Below are 24826 nucleotides of genomic sequence, written 5' to 3'. Positions count from 1 at the left end.
GTACAGAGCTCTGGAGGTCATGAAGAACCTGGAAAACTGGAAAAATCAAACAAGGCCAACTTTACGACCACACTCCTGAGGTTTCTTTGAAACTCTGCGAGGTTTCTTTCTCTTTCTGACAAATGTTTCAGTAAATTCTGACAAATGTTTAAGTAAATTCTTTCTGACATGTTTAGGTAAATTTATTCTTCCTCTCTCTCAGACACACCTATCCTGCCTATTGATTTCAGTTTGATTTTGTAGTTACTTACTATGTTGTGAATATTTTTCCTTGAAATGAAATGCTCTTCTAGAACATTATTTCCACGATTGTGTAGTATTCATCTTGTGGCCTGATGGTGAGGTGGTGTGGTATGATGATGATGAAGGGTGTGGACTTTGGAGTCTGACTGCTTGCGTGTGAATCGATTTCTTTACTTACCAGCTATGTGACTCTCTTTCTTTTCTTGTGCCTCAGTTTGTCTTCTGTGAAATAGGGATGACACTGTCATGAGGACTAGTGCAAGAATTAAATGTGTTGGTAAAAGTATAAAGCACCTAGAGCAGTGCTTGATTCCCTGTAAGCACTCAGCAGACGAGAGCTGCTGGCTATCACGCATTTATCAAAATTACTAGTTTCCTTTCATCACACACTTAGGATGGAATCTCATTTTTTTGGTCTATTAAAACTTTTTTGTTTGCTTATTGTATAAGATTTGAAAATGAGGGAAAAAAATTCTGCATTTTTATTTGATATCCTAATATAATTTCCCCAAATCTTTACATATTGTTTGAAAATGTGATTTTGAATAGCTCCATTTCCTTTAATTTTTCTAGTTTGATGCATGAAAATTTCTGTATTTTAATTTGTATTTATCTTATTGTGGTGAAATAGAGCACTTATTAAAGTGTTTTGTTGTAGTATAGGTATTTTTTATGTTCCTTGGCAATTGCCTGTTTGTATTATTTTCCCAGTAAAAATTGGGATATTAGTGTGTCTTTTTAAAAAAGGGATGAGTTTTAAAATACATACTTACGATATTAAGCTTTATTTATTATGGATATTTTGTCCAGCTTGTCATTTGCCTTTGACCCTCATTTGCAATGCTTTTTGGACATGTAGTTTCATGGCTTAAATACTTTTCTTTTATAAATTCTTATATTGCTTTTATGCTTTGATAATTCTTCCTAATCTAAGGATTAGTTATACATTTTATATTTCTTTGAATGTTTATATTTTTCCTTTTATTTTTAGTTGACACGTAATAATTGTACCTATTTATGGGGTACAGAGTGATATTTCTGCGTAATGTAAGGTGTAATGATTAAATCAGGGTAATTAGGATATCCATCACCCCAAACATTTATCATTTGTGTTGAGAACATTCAAAATCCTCTCTATTAGCTTTTTGAACATATACAATAAGTTGTTGTTAACCATCTTCACCCTGCAGTGCTGTAGAACACTAGAACTTATTCCTCCTGTTTAGCTGTAATGTAAATGTTTTAATTTTTATACTTAATTATGTAATCTATTTGGAATTTATTTGGTTAGTAGTCTGAGGTTAAGAATTTAATTTTCCTCCAGTAGATTACTTTGCCACCTGTCAAGCAGACTAAGGGCAGGATCAAAAGCCTTTAGCAACACATAGGGCAGAGGTCAATCAGATTATGGGAATAATTTAGATTGCCAGCAGAACACGTTGGGACTCCCAAACTCTCATTGTCCCGAGGGGAGGTGTGCTTGATTAGCACAAAGCTGGATACTCCCAGGACCTGCCTCCATCCTCTTATATGTACTTAAAGGCAAGTTGTGGGGCAGGGGTCATGTATTAGATTGTGTGAAAATGGGTGTAACCCTTGACAGTCCCGGGAGTGCCAGATCATGGCTAAGCTACTTAGGTGGAGGTGAGGGGAGTTGGGAAATCCCCTGGCTAATCAGAAGCCAAGGAATTTCTCAACAACGGTTTTCTCTCTTTCTAAATCTATCATCTTTTCCCTTTGGCTTGTTGTACTGCTTTTATTATAGATTAAGTTCTTATCAATGCTATGGTATATTTCAGGATTGTTTTGTTCTATTCCTCTGTTAATTCTCATACGTATTAGATTTTTTAACTGTAGAAGATGATAAGTTTTAATACTTGGGTGGTATTATTTTTATGTCTTTTAATAATTACCAAAGTGAATACATATACTTGGTTTACTAAAGTCAGATTGTTTGGCAAGGCTTATTACAAAACTCTCTCTTAGCTTGTTTTTCTCTGCCCTCGAATCCTGCTCCTTAGAAGCAAGAACTTTTTCAACTCTTAGCTGTATCATCTGATATTAATATCTGTATTTGTAAATCATATATTTACATGAATCTTTCTTGATTTTTCCAGTTCGAGACATCTAGTGAGTTCGTACTATGACGAGAAAGATTTAGTGCTCTACGTGAGACAATAGAGTATTACCTTAAATATACGGAGAGAATGTGAAACCCATTGTAACAGTTTCTTGGTTGACTTGTTTTTGGTATAGGATGTCCTTCAGTAGCTTTCTGACAAAGGACTCATGAGGAGTAAATGTGTTGAGTCCTTCTGTTCTAAACACACGTTGATTTCTCCCCTCATACTTCATGCGATAATTTGGGATAAGGAATGTTAGGTTGGATTTCATATTCTCTGAGTATATTTAAGGAGATACTCTAGCGTCTCAGGTAGAGTTTGACAGACTTTTTCTGTAAGGGGCCACATAGTAAATGTTTTAGGCCTTGTGGGCTCTGCACTTTCTGGTGCACCTGCTACTCAGCTCTGCTGTCGTAGTAAACAGGCAGCCATAGGCAGTGTGTAAGCAAATGGATGTGGCTACATTTCAATAAAACTTGACCAATAAACAGGCAGTAGCCAGGATATGGCTGTTGGGCCATAGTTTACCAACTACTATCCTGAGCTTCCAGTGTTGCTGTTCAGAAGTTTTGAAGTATTGTTGTACAGATTATTTAGTATAAAATGAAAAAGAAAAAACAAAAAGTAGGTAGAGGTTTTTCCATCTTCTATTTTTGACCCTTTCTTCCTTCTAGGAAGCTTTTAGTATTTTTTCTCCTTTTCTTTTTTTTCCTTCAGAGTTCATACCATTTTTATTCCTTACCGATATTTTAGTGGGGGTTGGAGAAGAAGAATTGGAGTTAAAGCTGTGTTCAGTGGGCCATGTTTATCTGGAAATTTGTTATTTTTGTCTTTCCAAATAATTCTTCATCATGTGTTTGTTTTCAGTTAAGCCTTACAGTTACATGTCGAGATTTGAGAAAAATCCTATCAATAATTCAGTTAGCCTGAGTAACTGAGTAATAGAGGCTGCCCGTATACTATGCATCCAGTCATTGCTTTACATTTAGTTTTGGTTCTCTGAAATGCTTTGGTTAATAAAAAAAAAAAAAATAAGAAAAATGCAAACTATATAGATGAGGTTTTATATACTGAGGAAATCTTTCTAAGCCATAGAATTAAATGTTTAATACACAAATATACTTTAGCTTACAGAAATTTCCTGGTGAGATTTTTTTTGTTAGAAAATATATTTATTATTTATAGTGAAGTAGAGGTGTCAGTATTCATGATAGAGGTTATATCAGCCAAGGTTGCCTTCATATTGATAAAAATACCTTGTTCACTTATAATCATAAACATTATTCCAGTAAAAGAGGTACATTTTCTCTCCTTTTTTTTTTTGCCTGTGTGATCACCATAATAAGTTAAAATGAAATAGCTCTTATATAATCAAAGGAGAAAAGAAAAAAGAGAAAACCAACATACCACAGCCTTGACAATTCCACCCAACACAGCTGCCTCCAGCAGTCTCTCCTCTCCCCACTCCAATTAATTTAGCCCTCTACCCCATCCCACTTTGTTAGCGGGAAGATTCACCAAATGATGGGGCTTGCTCAGAAGAGAAACATTTTATGGTCAGTGGAAGCTGAAGACAAGGTACGAAAAGATGGAGAGGGCTGCCCTTCTCTTTTGATAATTGTAAGAGGATTTACTAATACTGAAAAGTGTCCTTCAGTGACTGATCCCCGATCTAGACTTTGGCCCTTCAACTTGCTGCTGTCCAAAAAAATCACACGTTTTCCCTGAGATGAAGAAAAACATAATTTATTGAACATTGTTATGACATTAATGACACAAATCAAACAAATTAGAAAAATACTCCATAGCCTGACTTCTCTTATAAATGTTGATTTTAGGTTTCTTCCAATCCTGCCTGCTGCCTGTATTTCCACATACAATTTTTCACAAATGTTACAGTGTAATCAAATATATAACTTAATTTTTTTGATTTCCTTTTTTTTTTTGAGACAGTCTCTCTGTCTGTCGCCCAGGCTGGAGTGCAGTGGCCTCCCAAGTTCAAGCGATTCTCCTGCCTCAGCCTCCCGAGTGGGATTACAGGCACGCACCACTGTGCCTGGCTAATTTTTGTATTTTTAGTAGAGATGGGGTTTTGCCATGTTGGTCAGGCTGATCTTAAACTCCTGGTCTTGGGTGATCTGCCTGCCTTGGCCTCCTAAAGGGCTGGGATTACAGGTGTGAGCCACTGCGCCTGGCCTGATTTACTTTTCATATTTTTATATATTTCTACATAATCTTTATTGTCTTATAATGTTATAATGATATAGTGGTTTATGGATATAGTTAATTCATTCATCATATTGGCAGACAAGTATGTTTTCTCCTACTTATGAATAATATTATAGTGATGACATATTGAGATATACAACCTTTTCCTCCTATTTAGAGTATTTTCTCATGATTCATTTCCAGAAGTGTGATTGGGTCATTGTAGTAAACTAGAAATTGTGGCAGCTTTTGAAATGTATTTTTTTCTTTTAGTATACAGATGAAACCTTGTAACCTTTGTCAGTACCGTTAAATATAATTATTTCTTTAAAATTCTATGAAGTGGACTAGGTCAAGATTTTTGTTTTCTAAAAAGATCATACAAATTTACATTTCCAGGGTATAAAATAATTTCTGTCATCAAACCCTTGCCAACACTGGTTGTAATCATCATCATTATCACCAAGCTTGAGAGAGAGAGAGAGAGAGAGAGAGAGAGAGAGAGTGTGTGTGTGTGTGTGTGTGTATGTGTGTATGTGTTAGGGAAGGAAAACAATTTAGAGAAAGAATAGAAAGTCATGGAAAATCTCATAGATAGGAGACAGAAGAGAGAACATTGTGAATAAGTTAAAAAAAAGATAGGAAAATCAGGATAAAGTAGTATGGACTTGGAGGTGGGAGAGAATTTTAAGATTAGCAGAAAAGTAGTGGAGTTGGTACTTTTTAGTTATTAACAAAGCACTACTTCTTATAGAGTCTCGAGCATTTCTACCCTGCTTTAAAACAAGTTGTTTTTAATATATTCCATTTTAGTCACAATGTATATTTGCTAGATTGTAAACACTCAATGAACGAGTGTAATATATTATGGCTTTATTTTCACTTTTTAAATATCTTAGCCAGATTATCTTGGTATTTATAGTCTATATTCACTATCTTTAATGTCAGTGCATTCTTCTTATACTGGTTATTTTATTGTGTGGATAAACTCCTTTTTGATGGAATTTTGTACTCCCAACTGCTGCAGATAGGCAACCCCCTGCCCCTGCCGCTACCCTCCCCAGTGCACACTGTATTGTTTCCAGTTGTCAGGACCTGAGAGCCAGGCCTTTTAGGAAGATTATATTTTATAGTCAGAAAGCTTTATTTTATCCCTGCTATGTGTAACACACTGTAATTAGGTACAGTGGGGGAATGCAGACTTAAGTAACATTTAAATTTTGTCTTTAAAGGTGTTAGTCTGGAAGAGAGATTAGACATGGACATAAAAAGCTATAATGTGGGATGAATATAACTTCCAAAGGAGATATAAGTTGGCATGGAAGAATAGGTTTTTATGCTCTATAGCTCACTATTATTTGCCAAATGCTTAGAAATAATAGAAAACTATTAATATTACCTTTACTCATTTCTCTTTCTCCTGAATTTCACTTAACAACTGAAATGTGGTTCTTACATTATTGATGTGTGGTTAGTCTCGAAAACTAGACTGTAAGCTCTTTGAGGGCAAGTACTGTGTCTTACATTTTTTTCCCTCTCATCATAGGACATACGGTGGGCATTAAAGGTTTATATTAAAGATTTATATTACTAATTAGTTGTACTCGTTCCTTTATTTGAAATGTTTTAACTGTTTAACACTAAAATTCTGCATTCTCCCTTAGGTATTTTTGCACCTCTTTCAAAGATAAGTAAAGCAAAAGATCGAAGGAAGAATATAGCACACACTCCTTCTACAAAAGCTGCTGTCCCTCTCATCAGGTCCCAGAAAATTGACATAGCTCATGTAACGTCCAAAGTAAATACTGGTAGGTCAAACCACAAAGTTATTCGGTATTTTAGTTCTGCTTCAGTATTTTAATTTTATTTGTAGAATTCCTACTATTTAGATTGCTTCACTTTTTTTTGTTAGCCAACTGTGAAACCTGAATTTAATAAAACCTGCATCCTTATGTGTTTTTAAACCTCAATTTTAATGACTTCAGTCCCTAACAAGTGTATTTCAGATTTGTTCCTTCCTTTTTTCCCCTTACCGTCTCCATACTTTTATCACACATAATCTATCCTCAAAGCTAGATTTCATACTTTCATCAAACTTTTATGGAACAAAACTAGCTTTAGGCTCCTTGCCTATTGAAGGATGTTTAGTAACTTCTCTTTTACCAGAAAAAAGTTCTGACTCCTGAAACTAGCAGTTGCGGCTCTCTTTCTTTATTGATAGAGTCTTGCACGGCTTCTGTGGGTGAGCTACAGTTTATCGTATCTCTTCCCTGTCTTTTACGTACGTTTTCTCACTCCTCCCTTCATACTTTGTCTCATGCTATTTATCTGGGTGCAGTAATTTGACTTCTGCCTTTTGAGGTCCTCACAATTTTTTCGACTTCTTATTCCTATCCTGTTTCTCCATGAACGCTTTCTTGATAACTCCAATTCACTTTAATCTCCTCATTCCCTAACTTTGTATGTACTTTTTACCCATACTACCCAATTGTTATTTGTTATCTTGGGTTTTGTCCTCTGATTGCTTTATTTGTGCAAGTGTCCTATTCTCTCAGCAAAATTTCAAACTTTAACTGAACGATGAGAGCAAATTGTAGTGTTGTTTTCACTGTAGCAATGCACAAAGTAGGTGCTCAATAAATACTTGCTAATTTGTAAATACTTGAAGTGGAAAGCTTTCTACCAGGATGAAAGGAATTTGTCCAAGAATTGGGCTGGCCTTTATATTCTGTTCCGCTGGGCTATTTGAATGTCCCTGTGTCAGTATTGCACTCCATAGTAAGTAGTTTTTAAAAATAAGTCCTGATGTCCAGTAGTGGAGAGCCTCTTATCACATTCTTGATCATTGTCTTGCCTGTTTTGGGCTTTTATAAATCACACTTCTTCTTTTTTTTTTGAGACGGAGTCTTGCTCTGTCGCCCAGGCTGGAGTGCAGTGGCCGGATCTCAGCTCACTGCAAGCTCTGCCTCCCGGGTTTACGCCATTCTCCTGCCTCAGCCTCCTGAGTAGCTGGGACTACAGGTGCCCGCCACCTCACCCGGCTAGTTTTTTGTATTTTTATGGAGACGGGGTTTCACCATGTTAGCCAGGATGGTCTCGATCTCCCGACCTTGTGATCTGCCCGTCTCGGCCTCCCAAAGTGCTGGGATTACAGGCTTGAGCCACCGTGCCCGGCCTATAAATCACACTTCTATATACAGTTTACAATGAACTGTTAAGTTTCGTTTTAAAAATTCTGTTGAGGTTTTAACTGATATTTTAGTTAAAGCTTAAATCAGTGTGGAAAGAGCTGACATCTTTACAATAGTCAGTTTTTAAATTATGAGTTTAGAATATCTTTCTATTTAATTAGGCCCTTTGAAAATATCCAAACAAAATTGTGTAATTTTTTTCTACAGATATTTTGTATCTGCCTTGTTAGGTCTATTGGTATGTACTCCATACTTTTTGATGCTATTATAAGTAGCATCCTTTTAACCTGAAGCCCAGAAGTATACAGTAAATATAGACAGAAAGCTCCAAGAGAAGCCCCCTCTATTTCTGGTCTGAGGAGCAGAAAAGGGGTCTCCTATTAGATAGAATGTGGATGAAATTGCCTGTTGTTTTTCTTGTTTGCCTTTTCTTTCCCTTGTTTCTCTTCCATCCAGTCCCCAGGCAATCCTCCATGATATGGATGGGCAGCTGTGGATGGGCAGGCACCTGAAACCCCAAGGAAGGGAAATCCATGTCTCTGACCAGAGAAACTTTGGTCCAAGGACATAGATGGAATCCCCACTGGTTTTTCTTCTGTTTTCTCACTGCTTGGCCCCAGAGGCACAATCAGTCTCAGGATCGTATGACAGAGCAAGGAAGCTAAAGCTTAGACATTCTACTCAGAATACCAACAAGGGATGCCCAGGAGCAGGAAGTATCAGGGAAATCATGGAGAAGAGGGGACTCAAGAAAGAGGCCTCACAATTTTCGCTGTGAACTCCTAGGTCTTCTTGCAAGTGGTGTATGCATGGATCTGACCAAAGCCTTTGGTCTCCTTGGTAGACCACTGCTTGGGTCCCAGCCTGACTACTGGGCTGCACAGCACATGAGACAAATTCAAACAGCACTGTAGAGGCATCGGAACCGCAGTGCGCAGAGGGTGGTCAGGAGCTTCCGCCTGGAGCCTACATGGGTGGACTGCCTGCTAAAACGCAACAATCAACATCTTCCATAGGATTTAAACACGACCTATTCCAGTGTCCATACATAATATTCAAAAGACACGAGATACAATTTAAAATTACCCGAAATATGAAAAACCAGGAAAGTCAACACCTCTTACAAGGAAAAAGACAGTCCAAGCATAGCAGCTTCGAGACTACATGGCCATTGCAATGAACACATAAAGATTTTAAGTAATATAACCACACTCTAAGAATTAAGGGTGTAGCTGGGCATTGTGGTGCACACCTGTAGTCCCAGCTACTCCAGAGACTGAGGCAGGAGGATCGCTTGAGTCCAGGAGTTTAGGCTGCAATGGGCTATGATTGTGCCACTGCACTACAGCCTGGCTAACAGAACAAGACACTGTTTCTTAAAAAAAATAAAATAAAACGTGAACACTATTGAAACAAATGAAAAGAAAGTTTCAGCCAAGAAATAGAAGATATGAAAAAGAACCAAAGATACACCCATGTGTGTATACACACACACACACACACACACACAAATAAGTACAAGCAGAATTGTAGAAATCTAAGACTGGTGAATTGTATCACTGCCAATATCCTGGTTGACATACTTACTATGCCATAATTTTGCAAAATATTACCTTTGGAGGAAACCCAAAGTGTACAAGGAATCTCCTTGTATTACTTGTATAAAAACTTTAAAGAAAATATTTTATAACTGAAAAATATAATGAAAAATAAAAATGTCCTCTTCAGGTTGCCTTCATAAAATGTCTCCTCTGCACCCTCTTCATTCAGTTTCTGCTGTTGGAGTTCAGGCTCTAATGGCTGGACTATGCTAATAACGTCTGACTGGTCCCTGCTTCCAGCCTCTCCCGCTGTGGTTTCATTGCAGCCCTGCTGTCAGGAGAGTGTTATTTGACTAGACTTTGTTCATGCCAGTGCTCCTTTTCAAAGCCCAGCAGAGGTTCCTTCTTTGCAGAAGAGTTCTCAGTCCTTAGCTGGGCACTGTCACCCCCTCTGAGGTGTTGCTGTGACCTGTCTGTCTAGTCTGGCTTCTCCTACATTCCGGAAGTACTCTAGTCCAGCCAAGCTACTCACCATTTTCTGCGTCCTTCCTTAAGATTTTCTTTTTGTTCATCCAGAATGCCTGCCCTCAGCTCTTCCTGACCATACGGCCAGTATTCTCAGGAAGAAATCTGACCTGTCCCTCAGGACCCATCTCAGAATGTGATCATCTTGATGAGACATTAATTTATCTTTGTAGCCACTGTTATTGTCTCCTTCTCATATGCTAGTATTTATACTAAAACATGTCCTCATATATCTGTGCAGTTGTTATCCAGTATGTTTTCAAAAGTGAGTAAGACTCAGATAATGAGGGATGCATGTACTTTAAAAAGTACATTTTACATTTAATGTTAAAATTCTTAATGTTAAAAATTTTAATGTTAAAATTCTTGCTGAAAGTGTTTCATTTTTGCGTCCAAGGATTAATGACATCAAAAAAAGATAGTGCTTCTGGGTCAACACTTTCATTGCCTCCTGGGGAAGAACTGAAAACTGTGACAGAGAAAGACGGTAATATACCTTGTAACCTCTGTTTCTCAAAATTGAACTTTTGATGGAACTTTAAATTAATAGTCGGAAAACAGTTTATATGGAGGTTAAGTTTTAAAGTTGGTAAGGGAGAAATTACAGTAAAAACTAAACTTGGAAATCACTGAAGCAGCTCATACTAAGCTATGCACATTATATTTTGTGTGTGTAAAACACTGTACTATGATTCTTTTGTCTTACTTGAATTAGATAACTACTAGATTTAAGAAAATAAAAGGAAATTCCATAATATAGATGGGTCTACACAAACGTTTCATTTGCCTTTAGCTATCAAATCATTAGATGAATTGAGTATGAGTATTCCTACTTGCCTCCTGGTTTAACTCAAAACGTCTTAATATTAAGCTTTTGTTGCCTTAAAACATACTAATATCATGTTTAATTTCTGTATAAATAAGATGGGACTCTATGTCATCTAAGATGAGAGGTGAGTGATGGTCATTAGATTAAGTAGTCAGTTTACATCAATTGATGTGGTGACACCTCTTATATAAGATTGTGATCTAATCCATAATTGAGGAAGTTATAAATCAAGAGTTTCAGAAAGATTTGCCTCGATGAGCTGCTTCTTGGTCCACATCTTATTTTCCGCAGTTTGACACGTTCTTTTTCTTTATCTGTTGCAGTCGCCCTGCTTGGATCTGTCAGCAGCTGCTCCTCTACATCTTCTTTGGAACACAGACAGAGCTACCCCAAGAAACAGAATGCAATCAGCAGTAACAAGAAGACAATGAGCAAAAGCCCTTCCCTTTCATCCAGAGCCAGTGCTGGTATCTATGGCTTTTTCAACCAGGCTTTCTTGGTGTTTTTTATCTTGGTTTGTTTGTAAGTAGATTTGCTCTTTTTAAATGTGTAGAAGGAACTCTTTACTTCAATCAGATTGAACTACTTTTACTCTTCCCCCACCTCCCCCTGAGCCTTAAGCCTTAAGGTCTCTTCGTTTTGCTGTGTCACATATAAGACTTTGCATTTATTTTCATGTAATTCATTCTTAGTGGTTTCACCTCATCTGAATTTAGCCTCTTCATAGGCCTTTGTGTCATCTTCAGAATTTAAAAAGCATGCGTTCTCTGTTTTTATTCAAGTGGTTGTTTTAAAACTATGTTTGCTTAAAACCTAGGAGAAGGTCAGAGGGTCCTCTCCCAGGATGGCAATACCAGCCAGTTCTGAGACGGCTTTTTAACTAGCCGTGAACCTGCATAATCTCACTCAGTCCACATTTCTTCAGTTATTTGTGAAGATACGTAAAACGCTTTATCAGACTTCCTTTTGAAATGACATAGATTTCGTCTGTTGCAGTTCACTTGTTTGCTGCCTATACAGTGAACTTGTCCGGAAAGGCAAAAGCCATCTTGGCAAAAATTGTTCTTCATGAACCTCTTTATTACCAGATTTTTTTTTTTAGTACTTCTTTTAATAGTACTTGTACTGAACCAACATTTTAGTATGGAAAATGTTCATGACAGATTTTTAAAAAAATACTTGAGAGTTTTGGAGGTTTTTTCCCATCAACAATAACATTGATATAATAAAGCCTAAACATTGGGACCCTAAAAGTAGAGAACCTGAAAGTGTTGCCTGAAATTGTTTGCCTGGAGTATTTATTCTCTAAAGGGCTTCCTCTCTCCATACCCCCACCAGTTTGTGTTTATGGTGTGAGGAGCAGAGGTGAGAAGGTACAGTGCTGACACAGCCGTCCTGCTTGTCTGACTTTCATTCACGTTTTAAGGCCCCCTTCATTTGGCCTTTGCGCTTTTGACATTTACTTGATTTTAAAATTTATATGTGGGTATGGAATTACTTTTTTTTAACCTTCTAAACAAAGTAGTCTAGCATGCCTATATATTTACCTTTTAAAAAATAAATTTGAGAGTTATGTTGACTTAATAGTGAAGATGAAGAAAGTGATCAGAGTGAGAAAGAGGACCTTTCAAAGAGGGAAATGGGCAGAGAATGGGAGATATGGGAAAGTCTGTGTTGGGAACCCCAGAGACATTTACTTAAAACATGTTTCTCGAGTGAGTAGATATTCCACTTTTTCTATAGATTTGCATTTGAGGGAGATGTAGACTGTAGAGAACGAACAATAATGGAAAGTTAGGTTAAAAAATTAGAGAAAGAAGAGTAGAAATAAAGGATTTGGAGAATGGGAAAGGTAGGGACTTCAGCCTCATCATATCCCATTGTTTTTTACTTTTTTTTTTTCTTTTATTAAAGACAAGGTCTTGCTCTGTCACCCAGGTGGAGTGCAGTGTTGCAATCATAGCTACTGCAGCCTTCTACTCCTCGACCCACGTGATCCTCCCACCTTGGCCTCCCAAAGTGCTGGGATTTACAGGCGTGAGCCATCATGCCTAGCCTGTGTCCCACTGTTGAACTTGCCATCTTTGGTTCATTGTCTACAGGCAACAAGGAGATGGGCCTGAGGATTTCTGGTCACTGAGTCTTGGTTTTAATCTAGGTGTACCACTTACTGGCTGTTGACAAGTGTGTCTTAGTTAATTCCTGAGTTTGTATCTTATTTTTCAGTATAATTTTTAGGAAAAGCACTTTATAAACTATGAAGTGCTGTAGAATAATAGTTATGGTGAGGGCCTAGGACTTACTGGTATAATCCAGACCTTCTCCATGGGGTTATGTTCCTTGTTTAGTTGCTGTGTTTTTGGTCTCTTCTTTTTTCACAATATGACTTATCCTCCATCCCATGCCCTCCTCCAGAGTTCTCTACTCCCTCTCAGATGGCAGCTCTTCAAATCTCTGTTTATGTAGTGACGGGACAAGGCTCAAGCGCCCACCTCTTCTCTTTCAGCTGTTATATTTGAACAGCTTTTTAGATCATATTTCTCTAGGACTTCTATGTTTAATAGTGGGCATTTCAAGGTTTAGTTTTGAATGAATCAAGTTGAGAGGGCAGTGGTTTTGTTCTTAATAACAAAATCAATTTAGGATAATTGGGACCATATAGCAATTTAACCTTCAAATCATGCTACCTTTGGCTGGTCACAGTGGCTCATGCCTGTTATCCTAGAACTTTGGGAAGCTGAGGTGGGAAGATCGCTTGAGCCCAGGAGATTGAGACCAGCTTGGTTAATACAGTGAGACCCTGTTTCTTAAAAAAAAGAAAAAGTCAAATCACATGACTTTTAATATAATTTACACTGAGTCTAAGTGAACTATTAATAATATAATTCTAGTATTTTAGTAGAATAGAAATTGGCAAACTATGGCCCATGGGCAAAATCTGACCTACCACTTGTTTTTGTAAAGTTGTTTGGAATCCAGCCATGCACATTTAAAAAATGTATTGTCTATATTTACTTCCGTGCTGCAATGGCAGAGTTCAATAGTTGTGGCAGAGGTATGGCTAGCAAATCCTAACATATTTACTGTCCAGCTCTTTGCAGAAACAGTTTGCTGTGACCCCTCTTCTAGTAGAAATGCTGCAGGCAATATTGGCAGAGTTGGTACTTTACCAGGGATAAGGTTTTGTGAATTTCCCATGGCAGTAATTTTCCCAGGAAACTCTTCACATTTCCTTTGAGTAACTTGACCTCACACATGAGAAACACGACTGTAGATGACTTATGTGATGAAAGGCGTCAGATATTAAGATCACCAACTAACTAGACTAGTTAGAATACCTAGTGTGATTTTTTTGGCTAATGTGCTTTTTGAGTTTTTCTCCCTTTGTTTTTTCTCCTGTTTTCCTGCCCTGCCCCCGTGTCCCTCCCCGACTTAAACAGGTTTGAATTCCTCAGCAACATCTACAGCAAATAATAGCCGTTGTGAGGGGGAGCTCCGCCCCGGAGAGAGAGTGTTAGTGGTAGGACAGAGACTGGGCACCATTAGGTTCTTTGGGACAACAAACTTCGCTCCAGGTAACTCATCTGCGTATTGGCTTAACTTGAATTCTTTAGAATACAAAAGGTTTAAAATTTTACATGTAAATAGAATTTAATTGTAGAGAAATCTTGATGAACAGTTTTTATGGATGGCAGCTATAGCACAGAAAATGTGAAACGATGATGAAAACTCAGACCGTGTTTACTCAGGTGGATGGTTCCCCATACATTTTTGTCTTGCCACTTGTGTTTTAAATGGTCAGTGTTAAAAATTAGTTGTCATTCTCCAGTTTTACTCCTACTGATTGCTGGGTGTGCTAAGTGACAGGCAAACATTTTAGGGTTAGATTTTTGCTAAGGATAGTCTTTAAAATAAGTAGTAAATAATGAGTTGACTGTATACCTTTTTATCAGAGTGGCTTGCAGAGGAAAGCACACAAAAGAGCTCAAATACATTTTTTGGGGGGGCTCTTAAAAATACGTGTTTGTGTATTTATATATTCATTCCAATCTATACTTAACATTGTGTTTCCAAAAGTAAAGATTACTTTCTATTTTTGTTTTTTGAGATGGAGCTTTGCTCTCATTGCCCAGACTGGAACGCAATGGCATGATCTCGGCTCACTGCAACCTCTGCCTCCTGGGTTCAAGTGATTCTCCTGCCTCAGCCTCCCGAGTAGCTGGGATGACAGGCATGTTCCACCACGCCCAGCTAATTTTGTATTTTTAGTAGAGATGGGATTTCTCCATGTTGGCCAGGCTGGTCTTGAACTCCCAAACTCAGGTGACCTGCCCGCCTCGGCCTCCCAAAGTGCTGGGATTACAGGTGTGAGCCACTGTGCCCGGCCGGTTTACTTTGTTTTGTATTGTCAGTGATTAATAATTTTAAACAGAAGTCGGTTGAACAAAAACAAGTTTGTATATTTTAAATAGCAATATGCTATTTTAACACATGGTGGCATTGCAGTATTTTAGGAAAAGGTTATCTAGAACATTGATTTTTTTTTAAAAAGTTTGTAGCGTTTAGCCAAGAACTATGAGGGATCTGAGATTTTACCCTATTTGCAAGCTAACAAATTTGCCTGCCACAGTTTCATAGATGTTGGTGGCAGATATTGTGAGTACTAGAGTCATCACAAGTTTGAGACAAAGCACTCTAGTACTCACAGTCATAGCAGTAGCCAGAGTATCAGCATCTTCTTGAATTTTCCCTTAGTGCCAGTTCTCACAGGGTGAGAGCGAGTGAGCCAGGTGTCACCTGCACAGCCAGTGTTTTTTTGTTCCAGGAGAGGACCCCAGAATTTAGGGAATCTGAATCTTTAAACTGAACTTATTGTACACATGCCTGCCATTTGCTCTGGTGGGAGATGCTATCTCTGTCCTCCAGGGCTGTCCCCTACAGAGACGTTTATGAAAAGGTAGTCTAGAACAAAAGTAGTCACGGCCTCTACCCGTAAGACATGCAGAAACATGACAGGACCGTAGGTGACTGTCTCCCAACACAGTCTGGTTTCACTAATACCACTTACAGTTAATTGCAAGCCAGCTGCTTGATTTGAGTTAGGTGTTTTATAATTCATGACTTTCTTAGGTCTCCAGGTAGTAATTGAGATTAGTTAGGATATGCTTAATATAGGATTCAAATAAAAACTTACTCCCACAGGTAGGTTATTTTTTTACAATTACCGTATGTCTTTTGAGTTCCCTTTCTCTGATGATATTAAACCAAGATAAAATGGTTTGGTTCTTTGGATATAATTCTTCATTTTAGGTTGATTTCCATTTTGAAATTCCTGATATAAAGCATTTAGAAATTTGGGAAGTAGTAAGCAAATATAATAAAAGATAGAAACTTTTTTGTTAAAAACGTTCTGTCCTGTAAGGAAGTAGTTGTATCAAAAATTAATCACTGCTGCAGAACAGTGGTAATATCTTCAGTATTTGGAGGTTATAAGATCTAGATTTGAGAGAGGTCGTATTTAATCTCATCAGCATTTTTTTTAACAGAGACACCTTGGAAAGAAAATTAACATTTAAATGGCAAGATGTCAATACCACACCACTGCCAAGGTGTAGTCTTTATTGTTAACACTTGCCATATGTATTTCTACTGTATGTTACATGTTTCCAAGAGTTACATGGTTAACATTAGTAATTATATGGTAAATTAAAATGGGAAAATGCAAAAATTATATAGGAAAGCATAAAAGGCAGAAGCAAGTAAAACTTGGAAAATTGTAACTGTAGCACTGAGAAGTAACAGTGGCAACCAGACTAACCTGGTTTAGGACATTCGGAAATGTGATGACCTATTTTCAGAGCGTTAGTATGGCTTAACAATAGTTTTGTAGACATTACTTGTATTACATAATAGGAAATGGACTCAGGTATCATCTTTTTATACATAGAGGAAAAAATTAAGAACTTGTGAGTTGGTTTTTTAGAAGGCATATAATTAACTCTTTGAACTAGTAATCTGGAAGAAACACTATTTTTGTAATTTGTAATAAGTTTCTTGATATCTATGCCCCTGTTTTTTACTTGATACTGATTATAAGAGACCAAATACAATTACTACTGTACACTCCTTTTAAATCACAAATAAATGGACTATTAGATACTTTTAATTGGTCTTGAGGCACCCTCAATTCGAAAATCCTTATTTTAGGATTATGTGTTACCTTGTATTGGGTAAAACCACATTTAAAGCAACCTTGCTACTTTAATTTTAGGCTCTTTAGAAAAGGAAATCCTGTTATTTCCTTCAGAATAGTTCCTTTTAAATACAAAAAGTCTTTAAAATAATTCTATTAGCTAACCTAAACCTTATATTTAGGTAAAAAAAGATTTTTCTTTTTATCTTGAGTAGAAAAAAGAAAAAGCACTCACCATGATGTCTAGTGGTATTTTCTATAATATTTTTGTTCAATCTCAATATTATGTTTCATTTCTTTCACTGAAACACATTATATTACCGAGTCAAGAACAGTTTTTCATTGCAGCTTTTAGATATATTTTGGTCATATACTGTTTGCACAGTTGCCAATTCTTGCCAAATTTGTGTTTGTGCATTTTATTTTCCTCCTTTAATGTACTACTCTGCAATTATACTTGAAAAATGTTTTTCCTGTTCACTTTTTGAATTTTCAGAGTTTACAGTTTTATCATTTGAGATCTTAATGAGTATCATGATCTTCCCTCATTTTGGTCATTTATGGAAATGTTAAACCACCTAGACTTTGGTTTTATATAGTAGCATAACAGTTTTGGATAAAGTACAGATGCTTTTAAAATGCAATATTCATGTTCTAGGATATTGGTATGGTATAGAGCTTGAAAAACCCCATGGCAAGAATGATGGTTCAGTTGGAGGTGTGCAGTATTTTAGTTGTTCTCCAAGATATGGAATATTTGCTCCCCCATCCAGGGTACAAAGGTGAGAGAATAAAATTTATGTTTATTTACAGAAACTTTTTGTAATTTGCAGTGGTTAATAGAGACACTAATTTTATATTAAAGACATGCTCTGATCGTAGCTCGTGTCTTCTTTCAAGGGGTTAACCAACCACCTTCAGAGAGAAGGCTCATGGAAAGCTAAATTTGCTTTGCTGAGGATTTGCAATTTTAAAAACCTCCTTTATTCCTCATTTGCAAATCCTGTGAGTATGTGTAGGCTATTAGAAGTGGCGTTTGGAGCTAAGAACAGTGAGAGCAGCAAGCTTAATCTGTCATGCAAACAAAAGTAAAAATGCTCTCTGATTGCTTCAGTCACATCCTAACTACATTAAATTTCCTGCCAGCAGGCACCCCATTCATTCTCCTACAAACCTAATGGAACCAAAATGGCTTTTTCCTCTGATTTCTTTAGTTTTCAAAAATAGATAGGCAGTAGATCTTTGGGGGAAGTGAAGCTTCAAGGATTTTTATATAATATACCTCCTTGGTGTTTCTTCTTAAGATAGTATCTTTCATACCACCTCATCTCGTTTTAAAAAATAAGTTGAGCAGAAACAAAGTCCTCATAAAATTCCAGATATCATTATGTGAAATGGCTTCTCTTATGCTCTGGAAGAAGTCGCTTGGTATGCCTTCGAGTGGATGGGAAATGGGACTAATCTTTAAATGAGAGATAACATACATGGCATCATCACATTCATGAAACTAGAACTACGATCGCAATCTGGGAGTCTTGTCTAGTTTTCCCTTACAACTAGACTGTTGTGACTATCTCCTGGCAAACTGAAGTTTTTACATCCATTTCTCCCTCGGTTTCTTTTTCTTAGTGAATCATTACATATTTGTTTAGTATTAATTTCCTTCTGTGATATACTTAATGTAATTTTCTTCTTATTTATGGTGATATAGAATTTAATATACAGTGTTTTGTAGTTTATAAAGTATCTTCACTTAAATGTTGTTTCATTTGATCCTAATAAATATTGATCAGGTAAGCTGGAAAATAATAACTATCACAAATATTTGTTGAGCGTTTAGTAAGTGGGTAGGCTCTGTACAGTGTACTTTAGATGCATAGCTCATTAATTCCCCCCAGACCCTGTGAGCTGTAAGCTGTTAGGATCATTCCCATTTTGCAAATGAAGAAACAGGTTTCAAAGAGATAAGTGATTTAGCTAAAGTCATACAGCTAATTAGCTGAGGAGCTGGACTCAGCCTGGGTGTGTTGCTTTGTAATTTTTTTTTTGTAAGCCCTTGCTTTTAGATGGTTTGTTCTTTTTTTTTTTTTTTGTATTTATTTTATGAATGAAGAAAAGGAAGTAGTAACTATGAATAGTGCTTATACCTGCTGGGGTCTGTTTGCAGGGCTCTTCATATATTAACCTGTTTACTGCTCTCCAGTAACCCTGTGGTGCAGGCACCATGTTCCATAGATGAGGAAAGTAAGTCACAAGAGGTGACGTGTGCTGTGCTCCCAGCTGGGGATTTGAACCCAGGTAGTCTGGTATCAGCATGCATGCCCTTAACCATAACCCTATAATGGTTAGAAGAGCTTCAGGGACCTTCTTCAGGGCATATGTCTTGTAAATAATTGGTTTTGGAGTAAAATCCATGCTGAGTCACCAGTCAGTCTTCTGTGTTCTCATGTTACTTTGGGCATATCTTCATCAAAACATTGCAGCAGCCTCTTAGAAGTTTTGTTTGTCTCCTAGTCATGAGGACTGGGATTCTGCTTTTCATGTTTGATTACCCAGAGGACATAGTTTGGCATATTTTAGGCACAGTAAATATTGATCCAATCTGATTCCTAGTTCAGTGGTTTTATGCTGTAACAGCCTTTTCCCCCTCCTTTACATTGTAAAGCCACTTTCTTATGGTTTCATCTTTTCTTTCTTGCTTTGTTTCTGCAGCACACGTTTTTTACTTTTTTTTTTTTTTTGATTGCCTTCTATTTGGTTTTCTTTAAGGTGGTGCATTTAAAAGCAGCACCCTCTGCTTAAAAAAAAAATAAGGCTGTCTCTAAATGAACTGCTGTCTCAATCCAGCTGTCTTCCTGTCATCTTCTGATTGTCTCATTCATCATCATCAAATACTATTAAGTGTCTTTTAGCACTTATGCTGTGCTAGGCATTCTATAAGCAAATAAAACAGACATGGTCCCTGATTTTGAGGAGTTTCTAATCTGAACCAGCTTTGGAACTCTTGAAAGATACCACTGATCTTCAAAATGGAAGAATTTTAAGCCAGGGACTATCCCAGAATGTTTGCACACATTATTTTTTTCTGCTTGGATGGCTTTCTACACCCACCTACTATTGCCCAACTTTCACCTAGTTAATACCTTTTCTTCTGCTAATATATGACTCAGTCAAAACTTCTTTAGAGAAATTCTGAGAAAACTCACTGATGAGGTTAATCACACATACACACAGACACACACACACACACACAGACACATTGCTCAAGTGATCTTCATAAGCATAGTATTCACTTTCTTAGTTCTTACTATTATTAGGCGCTTACTACTAATGAACTGATTACTTCTAGAATTCACTCCCTCTCAACTGTTACTGCTTCATTCAAACATCCGTCCTCTTCATAAAATCATATTCTTTGTGTCCATCAGTCTCTCCAATCATTGTGGTATGTTGTATATCATGTAAAAATGATGCCTGTGAATTGTAATGTGAAATTGCAAATATTGCAAGAGTTGCAGGATTTCTTGATGGTAATAAGATACGCTGGAGGAAGTGATTGACAAATGACGGCTTGCCTAAACCTAAAACCTAGGTTTAGGTCACTAAACAGTTGAAAGGAAATGAGACTGTCAGGATTGACTTTTTAAAAATAATGATTTGAATATCAAAAAATGAAGGAAAACCCATCGGGAAAGTGACCTTTATGATTGTGGCTTAGAGTCAAATATAAAGTAAAAGATGTTGAATTGTATTAGCCATATAGTTTTACCAGAAAAATCACTCACACAAACTCAGCCAATGTATTTTTCTTTCAATTGAAGAATTAGTGCTTTTTTCACAGTATTAATCTAACATTTGTTAAGTTTAATATAAAATAAACATATTTTCATATTTTTTTAGTTTCACCTTTGAAGATGAAGTTACAAAGAAATAAATTCAGGTCCATATTTTAGGTGAATTCACTTGAATTTTTTTCGACACTAATTATCTTTGGATAGTGAGAACCTCTTCTATTTAATTATTGTTTTTCTTCCATGCCAGATGGAAGCTCATTCCTGGCTTATAATGGACACTCAATAAATATTTGTCTAATGAATGACTACAATTGGGGTGAAAAACTTAGTTGATAGCCAGTCTTAAACCTGAAAACCAGCTACTTCTAATGAGGTATACTTTGTTTTATTCATAGAGTTACAGATTCCCTGGATACCCTTTCAGAAATTTCTTCAAATAAACAGAACCATTCTTATCCTGGTAAGACTACACAGTTTTGTGGTCCTAATCATTATTTCTTTGCTTTCATTTATTGAAAAATTTTTATTGTGAGGTATATATGTATACAAAAGGGTCTGTCAACTGTATTTGTATAGTTTGTGTAATAGTAGAGCAGACATCTGTTACCTATCCCCTGGCTGAAGAAGATGATGACCTGACCTGTAGAAACCCCTGAGTACCTCATCATCGCATCTGCCTCCCTCTTCGTATACCCCATCCTCAGGTGGAGGAGTCTTGAATTGCACATTAATTATTCCCTTGATTCTCTTTATTTTTATCACCCATATATAGATATATCAATAAATAATATGTGTTTAGTTTTGGTTGTTTGCTGTTTGGTTATTTAGTATTCCATTGAAATATTCATTCCATAATTGATGGTTATTTGGGTTATATCCTGTTTCTTTTCTATTACAAACTATGTTCTCGTGCACACTTGAAGTTTCTCTAGCATTGCCAGGCATGGGATACCTATGTCCTCCACCTTCCTAGGTAATGCCTGTCTGTCTGTATTGCATACTGTATCTGTGATGGACCGGAGCCTCTGCTGCTCCTCACCTCATTAGTACTTACCTTGTTTGATTTAGAAGTCTTTGCCTATCTGAAGGGCTTAAATGGTATTTCTTTACAGTTTTAATTTGCGTTTTCTAGATTACAAATGAGGATGAGCCTATTTTCATGCTTATAGGCAGTATGCCTTTCCTGTATTATAAAGTACCTGTTCAAGTTTCTTGCCCATTTTCAGGGGGTGGTTTGTCTTTATCTTATTAATTTGTAGGCTTCTTTGTGTATTTTGGGGACGAACATTTTGTCAATTTCATGTGTGGCAAATATCTTGCCCAGGTTGTTACTTGTCTTTTAATCTTTTTATTTATTATTTTTGGTGTCTTTAGATTAGCAGAACTCCTTAATTTCTCGTAGTCAAAATAGCAAAACATGTTATGGTTTGCCCTTTTCGTTTTAAGAAATCTTTTCTTAAAATTGAAGTTATGAAGATATTTTCTTATGTTGTTTTCTAAAAGATTGATATTTTTGTGTTTCCCATTTGTCAGTTTACTCAGAATTGATTTTGTGTGTGGTAAGGATCTAATTTCTTTTTTTTCTTTTGCACGGATAACCATCTGTGAAAGAATGATTTGTATGATACCAATCCTTGAATAATTGTTAAGGTTAATTTTATGGTCCCCTCTAATAGGTATGTTGTTTTAATTTGAAATTCCCTCGTGTTTTAATTTGGGATTTTCTAAAGATGTTTGATGGTGTGTTGGTTGCTAGGGATGCTGTGACAAAGTACCACAGACTGGGTGGTTGAAACACAAAAATTCATTTTCTCAAAATTCTGGAGGCTCTACAAGTCTGAGATCAAGGTGTTGGCAGGTTTGGTTTATTCTGAGTCCTTTCTCCATGCCTTGTAGATGGCCTTCTATCTCTGGTGTCTTCATGTGGTCTTTTTCATTGTGTGTGTGTTCCCTTCTCCTCATAAAGACACTAGTCATGTTGGATTAGAGCCCATCCATATGACCTCATTTAACTTAATTACCTCCAATTACATATGACCTCATTTTACCATAATTATCTCCAAATATAGTCACATTCTGAAATGCTAGGAGGTTAGGACTTCAGCGTATGAGTTTTTGGGGGACACAATTCAGTCTGTAACAGATGGTGATTATCTTTTCATATGTTTATGTGCCATCTCTTTTTTTGTATTTTTTATTGACATAGTTGTACATATTTTCGGGGTACATGTGATAATTTTATGCACATATACAATGTGTAATCAGTAAGTCAGGGTAATTGGGATATCACCTCAAACATCGATCTTTGTGTTGGGAATGTTATAATTCTTCTCTCCTAGCTATTTTGAAATATACAATAAGTTATTAACTATAATTTTCCCCCTGTGCTATTGAATACTAGAACTTATCCCTTCTATTTAACTGCATGTTTGTGCTCGTTAGCCAACCTCTCTTAATCCTCCTTCCCACCCACACACCCCTCCCAGCCTTTGATGTTAATCATTCCACTCTACCTTCACAAGAGCCACTGTTTTAGCTCCTGCACCTGAGTGAGAACGTGTGGTATTTGTCTTTCGGTGCCTGGCTTATTTCAGTTAACCTCCAGTTCCATCCATGTTGCTGCGAGTGACAGGATTTCATTCTTTTTATGGTGGAATACTCCTCCACTGTGTACATACACCATATTTTCTTTCTCCATTCATCCACTGGTGGACACTTAGGTTGATTCCATATCTTGGCTGTTGGGAATCGTGCTGCAGTAAACGTAAGAGTGCGGCTATCTCTTCAGTGTACTGATTTCCTTTCTTTTGGATATATACCAGCAGTGGAATTGCTGGATTCTATGATAGTTCTATTTTTAGTTTTTTGAAGACCCTCCATCCTGTTTTTCCATGATAGCTGTAGTACTGCTTATTCCCAACAGCGTAAAACAATGTCCCAACAACGGTATGCTGTATCTTTTTTGATGAGGTGCCTGTTCACATCTTTCACTCATTTTTAAATTCTGTTTGCTGTTTTCTTATTGTTCTTTGTATATTTTGAATAGCCAAACATGTATCAGACATGTGTTTTGCAAATATTTTCCCCCAGTCTGTGGCTTGTCTTTTCATTCTCATAACGGTGTATTTCACAGAGCAGAAGCTTTTAGTTTTAATGAAGTCCAAGTTATCAATTTTTTATTTCATGAATTGTGCTTTGGTGTTTTATCTAAAAGTCATCATCAAACCCAAGATCACTCTGATTTTTGTCCTGTGTTATCTTCTAGGAGTTTTATAGTTTTGTGTCTTATACTTAGATCTATGACCCATTTTGAGTTAATTTTGGGGTAAGATATGAGGTCTATATCTAGATTTTTTTTTTTTCACATGTGAATGTCCAGTTGTTGGAGTATTATGTGTTGAAAAGACTGTCTTTTTTTTCATTGAATTGGCCTTTGCTCGTTTTTCAAAGATCAGTTGACTAATTTATATGGGGCTGTTTCTGGGCTCTCTGTTCTGTTTCATTGATCTATTTGTCTAATCTTTTGCCAGTACCACACTGTCTTGATTACTGTAGCTTAATAGTAATTCTTCAGGTTGAGTAGTGTCAGTCCTCTGGTTTTGATCTGCTTCTTCAGTGTTGTGTTGGCTATTCTGGGTCTTTCACCTGTGTATATACACTTCATAATCAGTTTGTTAATATCCATAAAATAACTTGCCGGGATTTTCACTGGGATTGCATTGGCTATATCGATCAAGTTGGGAAGAACTGACATGTTAATAGTCTTTTTACTTATGAACATGGACTATCTCTCTATTTATATCTTCTTTGATTTCTTCCATCAGAGTTTTATAGTTTTCCTCATATAGACTTTGTACATATTTTGTTAGATTTATACCTGTGTATTTAATTGTTTGGCATTAATGTAAATGGTGTTGCTTTCGTAATAATATTTTTTTAATCTTATACTAGCATTCTTTTGGTTAAGTATTTGCCTAATATATTTTTTACATTTTTTTTTTTTTTTATACCTGTGTATTTAATTGTTTGGCATTAATGTAAATGGTGTTGCTTTATTTATAATATTTTTTTAATCTTATAAAAATCCTCTGATAAAGGAGCTACTACCCTCACTTACTAAACAAGCAACAAGTGCATAGATAAGGTCATCTGGCTTGTAGGTTAAAACTTAGGATTTTC

General features: G+C 36.6%; 1 protein-coding gene across 2 annotated transcripts in view; it reads left to right on the top strand.

Annotated features, from left to right (window-relative positions):
• Positions 1-24826, top strand: part of CLIP4 (CAP-GLY domain containing linker protein family, member 4) — an 85573-nt gene that overhangs the window by 48262 nt on the left and 12485 nt on the right. For both annotated transcript variants that reach the window (XM_011956280.1, XM_011956281.1), the window contains exons 9-14: positions 6239-6382; positions 10229-10318; positions 10984-11127; positions 14101-14235; positions 17512-17635; positions 21043-21107. In XM_011956280.1, coding sequence (XP_011811670.1) covers positions 6239-6382; positions 10229-10318; positions 10984-11127; positions 14101-14235; positions 17512-17635; positions 21043-21107 — 702 coding nt within the window. The remainder of the gene's footprint in view (positions 1-6238; positions 6383-10228; positions 10319-10983; positions 11128-14100; positions 14236-17511; positions 17636-21042; positions 21108-24826) is intronic.

This window comes from Colobus angolensis, unplaced genomic scaffold (assembly GCF_000951035.1).
Source record: "Colobus angolensis palliatus isolate OR3802 unplaced genomic scaffold, Cang.pa_1.0 Scaffold413, whole genome shotgun sequence".
Classification (NCBI taxonomy): Eukaryota; Metazoa; Chordata; class Mammalia; order Primates; family Cercopithecidae; genus Colobus; species Colobus angolensis.
Note: the sequence above shows the minus strand (reverse complement) of the source record. Positions and strands in the feature narration are given on the sequence as shown.